The 16,041-nt window shown below is 41.2% G+C and overlaps 1 protein-coding gene across 1 annotated transcript in view; it reads left to right on the top strand.

Annotated features, from left to right (window-relative positions):
* Positions 1 to 13,142, top strand: part of LOC119905047 (cryptochrome-1-like) — a 28,192-nt gene extending 15,050 nt beyond the window's left edge. The window contains exons 6-15 of the mRNA XM_038721746.1: positions 328 to 416; positions 757 to 897; positions 1,306 to 1,617; positions 2,102 to 2,253; positions 6,205 to 6,407; positions 7,030 to 7,140; positions 7,246 to 7,401; positions 7,846 to 7,926; positions 8,208 to 8,332; positions 9,409 to 13,142. Coding sequence (XP_038577674.1) covers positions 328 to 416; positions 757 to 897; positions 1,306 to 1,617; positions 2,102 to 2,253; positions 6,205 to 6,407; positions 7,030 to 7,140; positions 7,246 to 7,401; positions 7,846 to 7,926; positions 8,208 to 8,332; positions 9,409 to 9,417 — 1,379 coding nt within the window. The 3' untranslated portion in view covers positions 9,418 to 13,142. The remainder of the gene's footprint in view (positions 1 to 327; positions 417 to 756; positions 898 to 1,305; positions 1,618 to 2,101; positions 2,254 to 6,204; positions 6,408 to 7,029; positions 7,141 to 7,245; positions 7,402 to 7,845; positions 7,927 to 8,207; positions 8,333 to 9,408) is intronic.
* The last annotated feature ends 2,899 nt before the right edge of the window (positions 13,143 to 16,041 follow it).

Below are 16,041 nucleotides of genomic sequence, written 5' to 3'. Positions count from 1 at the left end.
AGCTCCTATTTTTAGCCTCATATATATTGATCTCTGTGCACAAACTCGCACACCTTTTTGATTCCTTGAACCCTCTGTACACTACACAAGAATTACAAATGCTACTATGCATAAGTTCCATCCATCCATGTATTAGAAAGACCATGGTCATGCTTTGTAGGAACTATTAGCAGGTTTAAATGCATGCTAACTGCCTGAATCAAACTACCTGTTGTTTTAGTTTTTATTTAATGCAAGTGGCATCAGTGAAGGGTTGCTGAGTCATCCAGCATTACCAGTTCAACAGTGTTTGTAAACCAGGAAGGTGATTGGGATGAATGATTTCAGGCTTTGACATCGAGGGCCTGCCGTCAGCCGTGTGGCCGGGAGGAGAGACTGAGGCTCTGACAAGGATAGAGCGCCACCTGGAGAGAAAGGTCAGTACTGCACTTCCTGTTTGGGCAATTTGAGACACTAAAACTCTTAAATGAAATACATTAAAATATATACTGTATAATAATATATCATTTTGAGAATATTTTTATTATTTTCCTTTTCTTGAACTGTGAAACATTTTAGACCAACTGAGTATTTTTTTCACTCCAGATTTGACCATTAATAATATCTGACATTTAATATGGAGCCAATATCATATGTTTATATTCAGAAACATTCATCAGTTTTATTCTAGTATCAAATTATATCCATTGTGTCCTGCATCTCTTCTATTCACCAATTGCTCCCTTCTTCTCTGTATTTCTCTCTGTCTTTGTCCAGGCGTGGGTGGCTAATTTCGAGCGTCCCAGGATGAACGCCAACTCGCTGCTGGCCAGCCCAACAGGCCTCAGCCCCTACCTGCGCTTCGGCTGCCTCTCCTGTCGCCTTTTCTACTTCAAGCTCACAGACCTCTACCGCAAGGTCAGCGTACAGCAACATAGAATTCAGCAGCTTTTTAAACATCCAGTTAAAGATCCTGTGAAAAATGTCACTGAATATTTTAGACTGAAAGTATTTTAAGAGTTTCGTCCATCTATATTTTTATTTGTTTGTTTAGTGATATAAGGATTGCTTAAAGACATAATTGTTCCTTTGGATAAGGACTTTTATTTATTTATTTAGTCATTCATTTCATATTTGGGCTTGCACAGGATATCAAGTAGCTTTGGACACAAGCACAGTGAAATAAAGACGACAGAAGGTTAAAATTCCTTAGACAAATTAATTCTACTGGACCATAATTCAAGTCATATGCACGACACTAAATAAATTCCCTGAAGTGTTTTTGGCCTAATATTTTCTCTTATTTCTGTGTTTATTTGTATCCAGGTAAAAAAGAACAGCTCCCCTCCGCTCTCGCTGTATGGTCAGTTACTGTGGCGGGAGTTCTTCTACACCGCAGCAACCAACAATCCACGCTTCGACAAAATGGAAGGGAACCCCATCTGCGTCCGCATCCCCTGGGACAAAAATCCCGAAGCACTTGCCAAGTGGGCCGAGGCTAAGACAGGTTTCCCCTGGATAGACGCCATCATGACACAGCTGAGGCAGGAAGGCTGGATCCATCACCTGGCCAGACATGCAGTAGCGTGCTTCCTCACCAGGGGGGACCTGTGGATCAGCTGGGAGGAAGGGATGAAGGTGAGGATGCAGGAATTTGCACTACAAGGTGGTGGGGAGGGATGGAGTGAAGATGTCGTCTTAAAGAATGCAAAAAGAATTATTCAGCAAAGTCATCTTATTTTAGGATTGACGTTCACAAACCAGTCTCACTACTAGGTCCGATCTGCAGCTGTTCTGGAGCTTTCATTTGAAGATCTCTTCCTGAGCAACAGATATAAGATTAGACATCTGGAGTAATGAGTGACGTAGTCTACTTGTGTCACACTATATTTGAATGGAAATTCCTCTTTTTAAGCAAACACCAGCAGACAAATTTAGGCCTGTTTTAATTTTTAATTTCCAGATGAAACAAAGTCATGCATAATTTCCCAACATTTCATTAAGAGCCTAGAAATTCACAGCCTTTGTGATGTGTCCCCTGAAAGGTCTCTATTAGACCCATTAAACCTCTGCATCAAGTTTAAAACAAACATTTGGATAATGTATTGTCTTTGTGTTGCAGGTCTTTGAGGAGTTGCTTCTCGATGCAGACTGGAGCGTGAACGCAGGCAGCTGGATGTGGCTGTCCTGCAGTTCATTTTTCCAGCAGTTTTTCCACTGCTACTGCCCCGTGGGCTTCGGACGCCGCACCGACCCCAACGGGGACTTCATCAGGTGGGTACCTTTCCTAGCATTGCCCCTTGATGCCAACTGCTGACACCCCCACCTAGATGGCACCCTTCCACCCTCTGTCTCTACACACATACATACATGCAGGTTCAGTGTGTCAAGAGAGCACTAGAAAATATTATTTTACTAAGTCAGCTGTTGCAATGACCACAAATAGACAAACAGAGAAGAGACACACACACACACACAGCTCATACACCATCACAGGTTTACCCATAGACTGTATAAAAGAAGTGGACATAGCCACTGTGACATCACCCATTGGTTTGCGGACTACCATTTTGAACCCTCAGGGATGGCATTTTGGCTGTCGCCATTTGGCTTTTTGGAACCAGAAGTGACCATATTTGGACAAGAAGTTGGAGCAGGTTGCTGTGTTAGCAACTTGTCAATCACAAGGTAGCCACGCCCTAAAGTGTACTTTGCTTTATCATCTATTTTACTCTAAAGTGGACCATAATTTACTAAATGAACATCATGCTGTATTGAAGAAGACTTGAAACTAGTGATTGAGACCATAAATTAAGTATTTATTTAGTGAGCTAATAAATCAAGTGAAAAGTAGGGTAATTATCTCATAGACTTAGATCTGACTTCTTTATGCAACAATGTGGTCGCCCCCTGCTGGCCGTTAGAATGCAGGTTTAAGGCACTGACCCGGAGGTTACGTCTACTTCTTTTATATGGCTCAATGAGGTTACCAGACAAAAGCAGAGACAGAGAGAGATGGAGGGAAAGAGGGGGACATCCAGATCTCTGGGTAAGTAAATGAAACACAATAACATCCTTCCCTCCTCTCCTCCTTTTTTATTTTTGTCCATCAATCCATTTTCTTTTCTGTGAAAACTTCAGCACTTTAGTTTTTGGAATGAGGCATGTCTTTTGTAACAGTCTCAGTTTTCACGGTGTACTTCTTTGTGTGCCTTTTAACTGTTTGTGAATGTGCCTTTGGTGATTGTGTACGCGTGCATATCTTTAGTTAATATCTAACTATTGCCACCAGATGATTTTTACTGCAAAGGAGTATATTCATTCTTCTCTTTCTCTGGATGTGGCTATGTGTTTTGGGGGATTGGGGGAAAAGTTATGCTATCCCTCTCCCGTTCGTAGATTGTTGCTGATTGCTTTTAAGATGATTGGCCGTTTTCACGCACCTGCCACCCAGGTGCAGTCTGGCTGCCAGCCAGGGCTGCCTTGGGTGGAAGTCGGGTACTGAGTTGAGAAATTGGTGGTTTTGTTTTTAATTACCTGTGCAACCCTGAGGGACGGGACTTTGCTCGCACCCCAGCAGCACCTCTGGGCGGGTTTGTAACTCGGTAGCGTCTCATTTTGTCAAAAGGGAATCTGACCGCTTGGTGGGAAATGCGAATGTCTTGCCTGCATTCGTTAGGTAGAGGACTTTGAAGCATTTCCCAGAGGGTAGTGAGGAGAGGTGTCGGACCAGCCGTAGCTCTGCCATCATAGTGACGCACGGCTGGCGCCGTTACTCACTACATGTGCCGTGCCACGTGAGCCGGTCCATTATCCAGGCGCTGGGTAAAGCCCCTCATCTTCCACCCTTTGTGAAATGTTTAGCTGTGCTCTACTTATGTGAATGCAGCCTTGCTGGTTCAGGTGGACCTGGAGCAGTGGCCGGTTAATATAGGTACTGAGAAACACACACACACACACACTGCCAAGCGAACACAGACATGCACGTCAGATACACAGATTTTATTTTATTAGATCTTCTGTCAGACATTTATAGCCCCAAATTGCATTCAGATAAAGCACAAAAAAGCAGCACAACACATTGCAAAAGTCAGTGGAAAGATGTGAATTGAATGAACAGATGCAGATTTGCTTTATGTCACGGTGGAGGAGCATTTTGTCTAAAATCCTGAGCCTGATAGAGAAATTGCAAACTACAGATTTACCACACTGACAATTACTGTTTGTGATTATAATAAGTTCTGAAAATGATGATAGCTAAAAATGTTTTCTGTACACGAGTCCCAGTTGAGAAACATTGAAGGAACGTTCAAGTTCTAATTTGTAGCCATCCATCCAAATACGAGGGAGAGGCTTATGTGAAAAAGTAAAGTTGCTGGTGCACATGCATATATTTTTGAACAATGAAGCAAAAAAAGATGTAATTTTCTTTTGTGTTGTATCTGAATGCACCACCTCTCGTATACCTGCTCAAAAACCTGTCAAAAAAACTCAGTTTCTCTTTATGACTGCATATACATACACTCCTACACACACACTCACCACACACCACTCGCTGTCCTCTGTAGGGCCACATGTTACTGGCAGTTCACGGATCTTCCTGGCCAAAGGGTTGTGGTCCCTTTTGTTGAAATGAGGGAGCCCCCTAGTGGGCCAGCCCAGAGTGTGGCGCTGTGGTTGTGGGATGAGACAGTCAGCAGGGGGGCTTTGAGCCCGCTGACCACTTAAAAGACAACCACTACAGTCTGAGGGACAGGGGAGCAGGCATGATCTCTTTTCTCAGTCCACCACTGTCTGATCATGGGGGAAGGGCTGGAGCTGTGAGGTATAATGGAAGACTTCTGTCATCGACTACGAACTTTCAGAATTATTTTAAGTAGTCACTTATTTCTAGACTCACATCAACTGAGGATACATGGATGTAAACGCTAAATATTCACATACAGGGACTTTTTTTAGCCGCTGCTGCCCACAATCAATACTTGATCAAAGGGTCGCCAAAGGGGAAAGACATGAGAGTAGTATTAAAATGTTTTTTTTCAGTGGAGTGAAATAAGGAAAGAAATGACAGAACTTTTCCACTATACACCTGTTCTGCTCAGGGTGGGGTCGGGGGAGGGCTGCAGGTGGGTGGGGGTCAACAACTCTGCTTTCTAACAGCGTGTTACAGTAGTCTCCTCTCATCATCATCATCATCATCATCATCAACCCAATCGGCAGTGATCTCTCTAGCGACGGGGCAGTCTCCGTAGCAACCGGAGCGCCGTCCGTCGTGTGTTTGTCGGTCCACGAGAGTGCACCGGCCCCGCCCCTACCGCCCTCTCTCTCTCTCTCTGCCTGTCAGCGCTGCACTGTCCCACTTCCCACAGTTCCACAGTTCCACTTGCCCCCCCTCCTCTGTCCTGTCTGTCCCCCTTCCTCGGACTCGGTAAGGTTGGATCAAGCGCAGTAGGTAGGTGGCTTCTCTTTGTCACATGGAGCAAATCCACAACAGCCCAGAGGGGGGGGAAAAACTGGATGAACATCTTCTGCAGGTTGTGAGACGTTGATTTCTTGTTGCAGACAGTGTTCTATTGGCTTCTTCTCTTGGGGATCACACTTTGTCTGCGGCGTGGCTGCTATGACTCCAACTTACAGTAAAAGTTGTTCGGGACCCCAACCCCTTGGTTTAGTCCTCATTGTGCACTGTGATGGTAACTCACTTCAGTGCCAGAATGCCATCATGACTCCGTACTCATACACTCATGTGCTGTAGCCATACTGTGCAATTTTGTGGTTGTTTGTAGCTTTCGTTTTGTTGGCAGCTATTTTCCATAATACTTGTAAGCATGAAGTGCTGAAGACCAGCATGCTATTATCAGTTCCAGTACATACAAAGACTATACAGTTAAAACAGAACATTATTACTGAATCGTTCATTAAATGATACATTTCACAGTAAGCAAAAAACACTTAAATAAAGTATCATATCAGATATATGCATTATAATTGAGATTACACTGCGTTTTCAATGTGTCACAGTTACATATAGTCCTATACCTTTTTCAAACTAATATTTGAAATAATGAAAACGAAGATATTTGGCACTTTTATTTTTTTTTCTAACCTTTTTTAAACAAATAACCCTTTTGCATCCCCGCATCGCTCCCGCCCCTGATTCCCTCTGTAATCTTCCACGTCCGGTTGACACAAGCCGGCAAATCTAATGTCTCCCTGTGCTTTCAGACGATACTTACCTATCCTCCGAGGTTTCCCTGCTAAGTACATATACGACCCGTGGAACGCTCCGGAGTCCGTGCAGGCAGCCGCAAAGTGCATAATCGGCGTCCATTACCCGAAGCCCGTAGTGCATCACGCAGAGGCAAGCCGGCTCAACATTGAGAGGATGAAGCAGATCTACCAGCAACTTAGCCGATACAGGGGACTGGGTAAGCAATAAATAGATTAACAAGAATGAGCAAGGCCCGAATCCCTAACTCCTCCCTGTGCGCTGCACAATGGCTGCCCACTGCTCCTACTTAAGATCAATAAAGTGTAAGAGTGGCTGAAAAAGTTGGATGAATAAATGGAAATGTTTGGCCAGAGGATATTGGCAGAGAAAAGAACCTGCCTGTAGTGGCTTAACTCATCACTTCTCACTTTACTTGGAAACTGGATGTGTCATGTTGGCAACATGCAAACATTTAACTGTTGCATGTTCACAAACAGTGGAAAAATAGCAGAAAAGAAGTACAAACTCACCAGTTGTGTGTATTTTTGAGCTCTAACAACCTGTAACTATTTGATGTCAACATGCAGATGATGGGCAAAATATTGCATGTTAGCATGCTTATAGTTAATGTGTTAAAATATAACATGGCACATTTTCGTTGTTACTCAAGATGTCGTGTGAGGCAATTATCTGCATTTCAGCTGGCATTCTTCCCTGATTAACGGCCAAATGGACACAATTACTGAGTTGTGCTGTCTTTGAAGAAATAAAATCTGTCTTTAGAATAAATTCACTCATCTCAAAGTACAAAAACAAATATGTGTTTGTGTGTTTTTCAGGCCTGCTGGCATCTGTGCCGTCAACCAATGGGAATGGGAACGGCGGAATGATGGCCTACTCTCCCGGAGAGCAGCAGCCAGGGACCAACAACAACAACAACAATTCACATTGTGAGTGAATGTTGTACTAATAAAGACGTGCAGATGTGTCAAATTGTTTTGTAATCATGGTTGGTCATCAGTCGCATGTCTTAACCTGTCTGATTCTTTTTTCAGTGCCTGGAGTGTCCGGGAGCTCTGTTGCAGCGGGTAACGGCAGCGGGAGCATCCTACTCAACTTTGACAATGAAGAACAGACCAGGCCTAGCAGTGCTGGGCAACAGCAGCAACGACTGCAACCGCTCCCACAGCAACAGCAACATCAACAGCATGGTATGTCTTCCCCTGACATTCTGCGTTATGTGCATAAATTGTACACACTGGTTTGAAAAAGCAATCCCTTTCCACCATCACCACAACAGCATTGTTGTCCACTGGTTGCACTGTAAACATTTCACTGGTACAAGTAGCCTAATCATTTATTAAAGTATTTGATAGTAAATGCCTAATAGGACCTCAGCTTACTTGGAAAGGGGTCATCAAACTCAAAAATGAGAGTCCAGTATAAAACTACTCTTTAAAAATCTACAAGCATGTTTTGTGCCAATCACTACACTAGTTGCTAATTAGCAAAAACCTTGCTTTAAATAAGCTGTATACATGCTATTTTTAAAATTGTTGTAGGTAATTTATTATGCGTATATCATATTTTTGTGCCCTCTCACAAACCACTAACTTCTAAGTGTCTGATGTGTTTGATGTGTCCTTCTCTTGCAGGATACCACTCAGTGCCAGACACCAGCCAGACCATCACCAGCAGCCGACTCTACCACGAGTTTGCTGTGCCTCAACATCCAGGTAGGAAACAGGAAGCATCTGGTGCAACCATCTTACTTGTACTTCTGGATGCTCAAGTCAAACTTTTGACAATTTTAAAAGCATTTGTTTAGTGTGTATGAATGCTGCCACTAGAGGGCGACTCTATTCCTCCCTATTAATAGTCACCAGGATTAAGTTCTTCCCAACAGAGGGGGATCACAAGAGATTCATAAAACTAGACCTCACATTTACTTGACTTAGCATCCATCTGTTCAAATGTTTTACTGACAATGATTTCATTTTTCTACTGGGACATTCAGGACCCCTCCTGCACACCAGAGGTGGTATCAAAGGAAAGCGGGAGCGTGAGTCGGAACGTGAAGGGTCGGGGGAGAAAGACTTGGCGTCCTGTTCGATGCATAAGATGCAGAGGCAGAGTGCACAGGTCAGACTACTGCTCATCATAGTACCCAGTGTCTTTAATGGCAATTTACTTTTGATGGCTTGTTGGGATGGCTGATTATAGAATGAAAATACAATGTGGCCTCTTATGTGTTATGTTCTGTTTAAGAGCTGAAAGATTTTGCATATTGTTCAAAAAAATTTAAATAAAAGACGAGGTTAACATTATACCATAAATCCCAAAACCAACAATGTGTTAGTCCGACTCAGTACTATCCCAACTTCTGAGCCTGTTTTGTTCCTACTAAAGACATAAATCTTTAATGACAAAAAATTTGTTTCTCTTGTCAACCACTATATTTTCTCAGTTTATTAAATACACGTAGCTAAATCAATGCACAAAACTACTGTATTTTATGTATTAAGTGCCTGGTATTAGCCCTGCTGTTTTATCCATACAGTTTTGCGGTTGACTTTCTAGAAAATATAATATATCATGATATAGATCAGTATGGAGTATTATAAAACACACCACAGCTGTAATGTGCTAATCCAAGGAGCGAATGGAATAAAATAGCTGTTTTCCACAGAGTTAACCCAGAATAGGACAGTGTCATGATCCATGACACCAGTGTGAGTGTGTGTGCATAGAAAGCAATTCAGGCGTGCAACACAGCATGCAAATATAAATCGAAAATAGCAGTTGTGATGACAACTGATGTTGTTTATACTTCACTCTGCCTTTGAAAAAGCAGTCATGCACACAGATACTGTTTAGGTGTGTAATGTGTCTCTCTTCCCACTACAAAGTAAATATTTTTCATCACTACACAGTCAGCAGAGAGAGTTGTCCATGTAAATGTCAGCCTGTCATGAAGTTGCCATGCTCACAATAAAAAATACAAAACCTATCTTTGAATGTAGGACTAACTATGCAAAACAGTTGTTGGAGTAAGCAATGGAAAATATGAAAGCAAAAGTGCAGGAAAAGAAGAGTCACACATCTCTGAATGCTTCTGTTCTTTATAGCCAGGGAAAAATTTGCACAAGGTCTATTTTTTCTACTATACTGTGCTAGTGTGAGAATCCTCACTGTGTGGTTTCTTATCTTCCCTGCAGACTACCTAGAGCAGGCAGACTCGGGACCGTCCGAATCCACATCAGAGTTACCATTCGGCCAGCAGAGAGAGAGGAAATCCCAACGTTGTCCTCAAAACACATGCAGCTCCAGATTTGACTGCCTCCTCTTCAAACACAAGGCATCTAAAACTGCTCTCTGTCTTTACAGTCGGGAATCCCCGGGGTGTAAACACAAAAGTGAAAATGTGACCTTGACACAAAGGGTTTTTACTTCCTAGAGTCCGTTGACCTCTGACCTCTTGTGGTGGTACAGATAGGCATGTGCAAAGGAACAAAACGCCTCAAACCTAGAGCTAAATAAATTATTTGTAAAAAAACAAACGATAAAATAAAAAACTACATTATTGTCTTAAAACTGCTGCCACCAGCCAGTTTGAGTATTGTACAAATACTGAAACAGCTATAAATGTAAGTAATAGAATATTTAGTTTTTTTTAAAAGCCGCAAATACAACTCCATCAGTCACCTTGTCTGTCCTTGCATTCACTAATGTAAAACCAGGCTAATTATGTCCGGGTGTACAGAGACGTTGTGCTTTTACTACAGCTTTATAGTATGTCCTAATGTGCTACATCCCATAGTGTTAACCAGGAAAAAAAACATCACCACCGTACATGCTGACAGGTCAGTCTCACTTAAGGAATATGTTTTGTCATAGATGTAAAAGTCTTTACATTGGAAAAACGCTGTTATACTGATTTTTATATTTATGTTTCTCGTTTTTGAGATTAAATGTTTGTAAATAAGCAAATTAGATTTTTAACAAAATAGTTTTTCCAAGAATCTGGACATCCAAAAACAAGACAGGTTTTACTAATCTTTAAACTGTATCATTAACCCTGATTTCACCAGGCAAAAGGACTAAAAGCACATGAGTATTCACTGTAACAGCCTGGCAGGTTGTTGAAAATGTTAAGAGTCAATTCTCAGCTTCTCTCTGACTAGTTTGCATGTAAATATAAAGTTAATCAGGCACTGGCTGTCCAGTTGGTCGGTGAGCATGATATCATCCTTCTTAAATGCGACTATTCACACCTGGTTTTATGGGAACCTCTAGCACTGCCTGGTTAGCGCATGTCATCACTTGATTTGTATCGGCAGCTAACAATGGTGATTTTGTATAGTATTTCCGACAGTATTTAAAACGTACAATATCGAGGAGAACAAACACTCAGACCACTTTCTAATGTTGGTGTTTACAAACATGTTTACAGTGTGTTACTGTAGATTAGACGTTTTGTCGGGTCACTCTGGCTGTAAAACTGCCTTTCAGGATGTAGCATTATGGATAAAAGAGTTCTTGTGTAGCTTTCTTTGTAATTCTTTGTGAATATGTCCTATTGTGACGTCTGTAAGCTCATCAGAGGTGGACAAGTAGCAGAACACTTTTCTTAAAAGTAATTGTCGAGTAATTGTATGTCTTTTTTATAAGTTTTTTCCGTTTTTTGGAAAGCCATCTAGATCCTGAGCCTTCGCTATTTTAAAAGTAAAACACATGAAGATTTAACATTTTCACAATTCCCATTAATGTCAGGCAAACATGAGCAGGCTCTGTTCTGTTCTGAGAATTATAGTTTTTTTTCCACTTCATCTTTAATTTAAAGTGTTGCTTTATCATGCTGGCATTGTTTCCCACATTATTAATCATGTACAGACCGACAGACACGTGTGTGTGTGTGTGTGTGTGTGTGTGTGTGTGTGTGTGTGTGTGAAATAACAGTGATTTGTCAGAGTTTTTTTTTTATCACCCATCTCACAGCTGTTGACCATCAGAGCCTGGACGATCCTTTAACAATATACAATATTGATTTGACTTCGCCCGTCAGTCAGTCACATTTTCACCTCTCTGTTTCCCCCCTGCAAATGTCTCAAAAACAGATTATGCCTGTAGAAGTAAAAATAAATGTCATTGGGGTATCTCTGAGGCATATTGTGATGTTGGAAAATTTTGAACTTTTTTTGCTGTGCAACATGTTCAACAACCAAAACAAATGTTGCTGGTCAGTTTGGGAGAGAATGTCATTAGAGGTAACTTCTGAGAACACAGTTAGTTGGGTGCAAACTCCTCAAAGGTGTCAAATTTTTTTCCAAGATTTCTTATAAAAACCAAAAACTTATGAAAATGTACAACAAAGATGAGTCGACGCATAAAAGACTGAATATGGCATCTGATCCAAATGAGCGTAATTCTGTCAGTAAAACAGAAGCTAACATTCCTCAGAAACGAGTGTACCCTCCTGGTGAAGGATTTCTACTACTGTACAAGGAGTTATATATGGCTACTTGCAACACATTTTGCGACTCGCACATATCTGATAAAACCTTGATATGTAGTGACCACAATTTGATACGATGTTTACTATGCACAATTGAAAGTAAACAAATGAGATGGGTCGTAAAATGTCCGCTGTAAAGTTGTCTATGGGAGGATTATGTAACCCCGTTGGAAAGATGAAGTTGGTGACTAAGGTTCCATCCACCCTCCACTATCACCTTTACTCCTGGTGAGAAGAATGCAGTTGAATTGAACCAGAGTACAATTCCCCCTGTAAAATACACCCAGCAGCCCACACACACACACACACCCAGCAACCCACATGCACCCAGCAGCCCACACACACGTACACACTAAACATTGACAACTGCATCACTAAGTGATGCAACAGCAAGTTATGAGAAAGTCTCTGTCTGATAATAAAGGCATTGTATATTGAGGGATTTATGGTACATGCAAAGCTGACACGTGTGCACACAGAACGTACTACACACACATACACACACACACACAGGAGAGAACAGAGTTTCATTAAGCTGCATAAAGCCCCAATCTGCTATCCAACTTTGTTCAAGCATTGTAACTGCACGATAAAAGATAATCACAATTTTCTACACATTCATTGACCACAGATTGGCTATTTGAAACTACACACATTTTGTGTTTACTTGCCTTTCGTGAGCCAAGCCGACAGAGAAGTTGTTGTTTTTCTCTGCCAAAAGGAAGAATAACAGCATCACATGTTTCTATTTGGTTGAGTATTAATTTCTCGCTATTGGCAGAAACTGTACATTAACCCAAAATGGTTAAATTAAAGTGAGGTTTCTAGTATGTGCTCTGATGTGAAATCTCCACCATTGCACACTCAACAGAACACCAAAAAGAAAGCATTTGGGCCCTTTAATTGAAGAGTTTATATCCTGTATTTGAGAAAAACGGTCTAAATCTTGAAAAACCTGCAGGTTGGGTATGATGGCAGCTTGCCTGCGCTCTCCTGACAAAGTTCTGGTTTCAGTGGAGCCGTGATAACTCGTTTCTGTGTACAGTACTCGATATTTGTTCATCTGTGATTATACTGGCCTCAGCTTCCAGAGTAATTTAGACTCTGGGGGTGGGGGTGGGGCAGAGTAAAGGGGAGAAGGTAAAAGTAGTGTTTCTGTATTATAATTCTGTATGTTCTCAAGAGGATTTCAATATTGTTAGTTTTTTTTGTAGCTTTTATCACTATGGAAACACAAGTTAAACTAAGTCTTTACTCTCGCTTTTCATTGTTTTGTTTTTTTGTTTTGTTCTCCCTTCTGTGGCGTGAAGGTGGAAGCTGATGCCATCTATCACCTCTGTAATATTACGCGCTGTCTCTGTTTCTCCTTGTGTTGTGAAAGGCTTTTCTTGTGCTTGATGAAGTTCATGACAGGAAATAAAAATTGTTACAACTAGACACCTTTTCATTGTGTCTTCTTCATTAGCGTAGATGCAGTTATTTGACTGTTAACTGCCTTTACACTACGGATACTGGATTTCTGAGACCAATACCAATAATGATTTTTCAGCCGTCATCTGACTACAATGTCTAGTCTAACTGCCCTTGTTGTCAATGTTGACTTTATTACATTCCTGAATGAGGTTAGGAAAAGTCGTTCGAAAAAGAAAATATTTTTTCGAATACTTACAGATGCAAAGCATAACAGCTTGGACCAGCGAAGCGACAGGTGAGGGAGGTTAAAATTAGGTACAAGCTTGCACATTAACCAGCTATTTGATGTAGCAGCAACATGGGGATTCATTGGAGAACAGGTTCTGCACAGACTGGTAGGGCACCTGTAAGGCAACTGCAATACCTACAGCAGAACCCCTCTTCTTTTTGGAATGAAACTACTCAAACCTTGATCCTTGCTCTGTTTATAATGGATATGCTATATGCACATATCTGTTAAGAAATGTCTGGTTGGAAAATACAGAGGAGATAAAAAAAATGTTTTATCATTAATTTTTTTTTCATTACACTTCAATGTTTTCAACATTAAAATACATTATACAATACACAAAAGGTAAAAATTACACTGTTAAAAAAATCAAAACAATTGAGTAAAAGAGAGCCAGTTAAAACACATTTTGTGGTTTAAATAGGATGATACTGTTGTACATCATATCAGCCTGCATACTGTAGGGGCAGAAAAGGTGTCACACATTGTCATCACATTATTCAGTCATAGTTTCAATTGATGCCCATATTAATGCAGAAAGCATTGTTTTGTTCTCCCTTCTGTGAAGTAATAGTCTAATATTATGCTCTGTCTGTGTCTCCCCTTGTGTTGACAAAGGCTTTTCTTGTGTTTGATCAAGTTCAAGACAGGATATTAAATGGAGAAAAGGTTTTGTTTTTCCTAGATTTTGATTTGGCTAATAACTAAATACGATCACAGCTTTTTAACAGAGGTGACATAATACCACATCTTGTAAGGAAAGCAGTAGCAGTATCTGCTGGACATGCTTGGACACAGTCAATTGGAAATTACCAAGTTTTATGTAGGTGTCTGCACCCAACCTAAGGTCTAAAAAATTACTTTTCGTTTTCTGTTGCGCAATCAGTTTGTTTGGCAAGTGCGAGACATAACTTTAGAGGACACTTCATTACTGGCTCGTGTCTCATATTTAAGAGAATAGTTAGATGTTTTTGGAAATACACCCCCCCCCACCACCACCACCCACCCCACCCACCCACAATAGATAGTTTGTGAGTCAGCATAGGGAGCTTGTGCAAGGCAACGCACCTTGCACCAGCAAAGCGACCAGTTGAGGCAGGTTAAAATTACAAACTTACCTCATCACAAAAGTAACGCACAGTGACACATTACCCAGCTATCTGAGGGGAGGCCAACACGAGGGGTCACTGGAGTAATGAACGGACTGGTAGGGTGCCTGTAATGCAACTGCAATACCTACAATAGTACATCTCTAGAACAACATATCCTGCATGCTTTCTATCATGTAGTCTAGTGCTGACAGCCAGCTTCATATCAAATTGACATAAAGTAAGGTAAGTAAAGTAGGTATTAGATTAGAGATTGAGAATCATTCTTCTAGTTTAATTCCTGAAGGTCCTGACTTTTAAAAAAATATAAAGGCGTTGAAATGTTGGATGATGGATTACCCACTCAAGGCAGTCTTAAATCTCTGAAAAATGATTTTTCATAATGTTGTGAAACTAAGGCTGCACAATGTATTGTTTGAGCATCGTCATTGCAATGTGCCCATGCGCAATAGTCACATCGCAGAACAATCATGCAGTGTCATGCATGTCAAATTAACTCCCGCTTCTCATTGATGCAACTTATTTTCGCCGATTTAAGGGTCCCTGGCACTTGCAGATTGGCCCGTTGGGACATTTCCTGGTGGCCCCATATTAGCAAATTTGTGAGCTTTGTTTCCTCGTTGTGCACGGTTTAACAACTGATAAGATTAGATGCAGTAAATACCTAACCTACTTCATTTAAAGCTCCTTAAATTGATCTCTTTCCATTTTAACATATTGAATTCAACAGTTCTCTTTGTGTGCGTCTGTCACCAACGCACACGCTGCTGCTGAAGAATTTAAAGCCTCTGGAGGAGCATCACTCAACTTAGGAAGATTGAGACGCCTCAGCCACTTAGAAACGTCCCCCTTTGCTTTTGAGGCATATAATTGTGCGTAATAATCCCTAAAAGAGTTTATTTTACAGTTCATTTATACCTTTAGGATTAATAAACATTTCCCCAGATTTTGACCTACTTTTATGTATGGCCCTACTAGACTGTAGCCCTCTTAGCTGTCGGGCTAGTAGTTTTGGGGGATTGTCTCCCAACTCAAAGTGCTTCTGCCTGATTTTGAACAATCACACACCTGTCCAGATAGGACGTTATTATATTCATATTTCAATTTAAGAATAGTTTGTAAAGTAGATGTGTTGGAGGAAGCTCTATAAATAAGTTCCAATTGTGACAGTTCAGTTTCAATTTCCAAGAGGCGATTCCGACGTTCCTTTTTCAGTGAGGATTCAAAAGAAATTGAATGAGTGGTCAGAAATTAAAATATTATGATATTTCACTGTTTCTCTGCCGGTGTTAAGAGCTGGCAAGTAGCTGGCCAGCGTTTTGTGTGTGTGTGTGTGTGTGTGTGTGTGTGTGTGTGTGTGTGTGTGTGTGTGTGTGAGTGTATAAACCTTTTCAGACAGGGGGTGACTCTCCTCCTGCATCCTCTTTTAGATCCACGGGGTCTCAGTGCGCTCATGTGAACAGACAAGCGCTCTGTGAGGAAACGCCGCTCTATAGGTAGTAACCATGGCAATGGCTACAAATTA

The sequence above is a fragment of the Micropterus salmoides genome, unplaced genomic scaffold (assembly GCF_014851395.1).
Source record: "Micropterus salmoides isolate LMB-PRFRI ecotype aquatic unplaced genomic scaffold, ASM1485139v1 Ms_hic_scaffold_16, whole genome shotgun sequence".
Lineage (NCBI taxonomy): Eukaryota > Metazoa > Chordata > Actinopteri > Centrarchiformes > Centrarchidae > Micropterus > Micropterus salmoides.
This window is presented reverse-complemented; position numbering and strand designations above follow the sequence as displayed.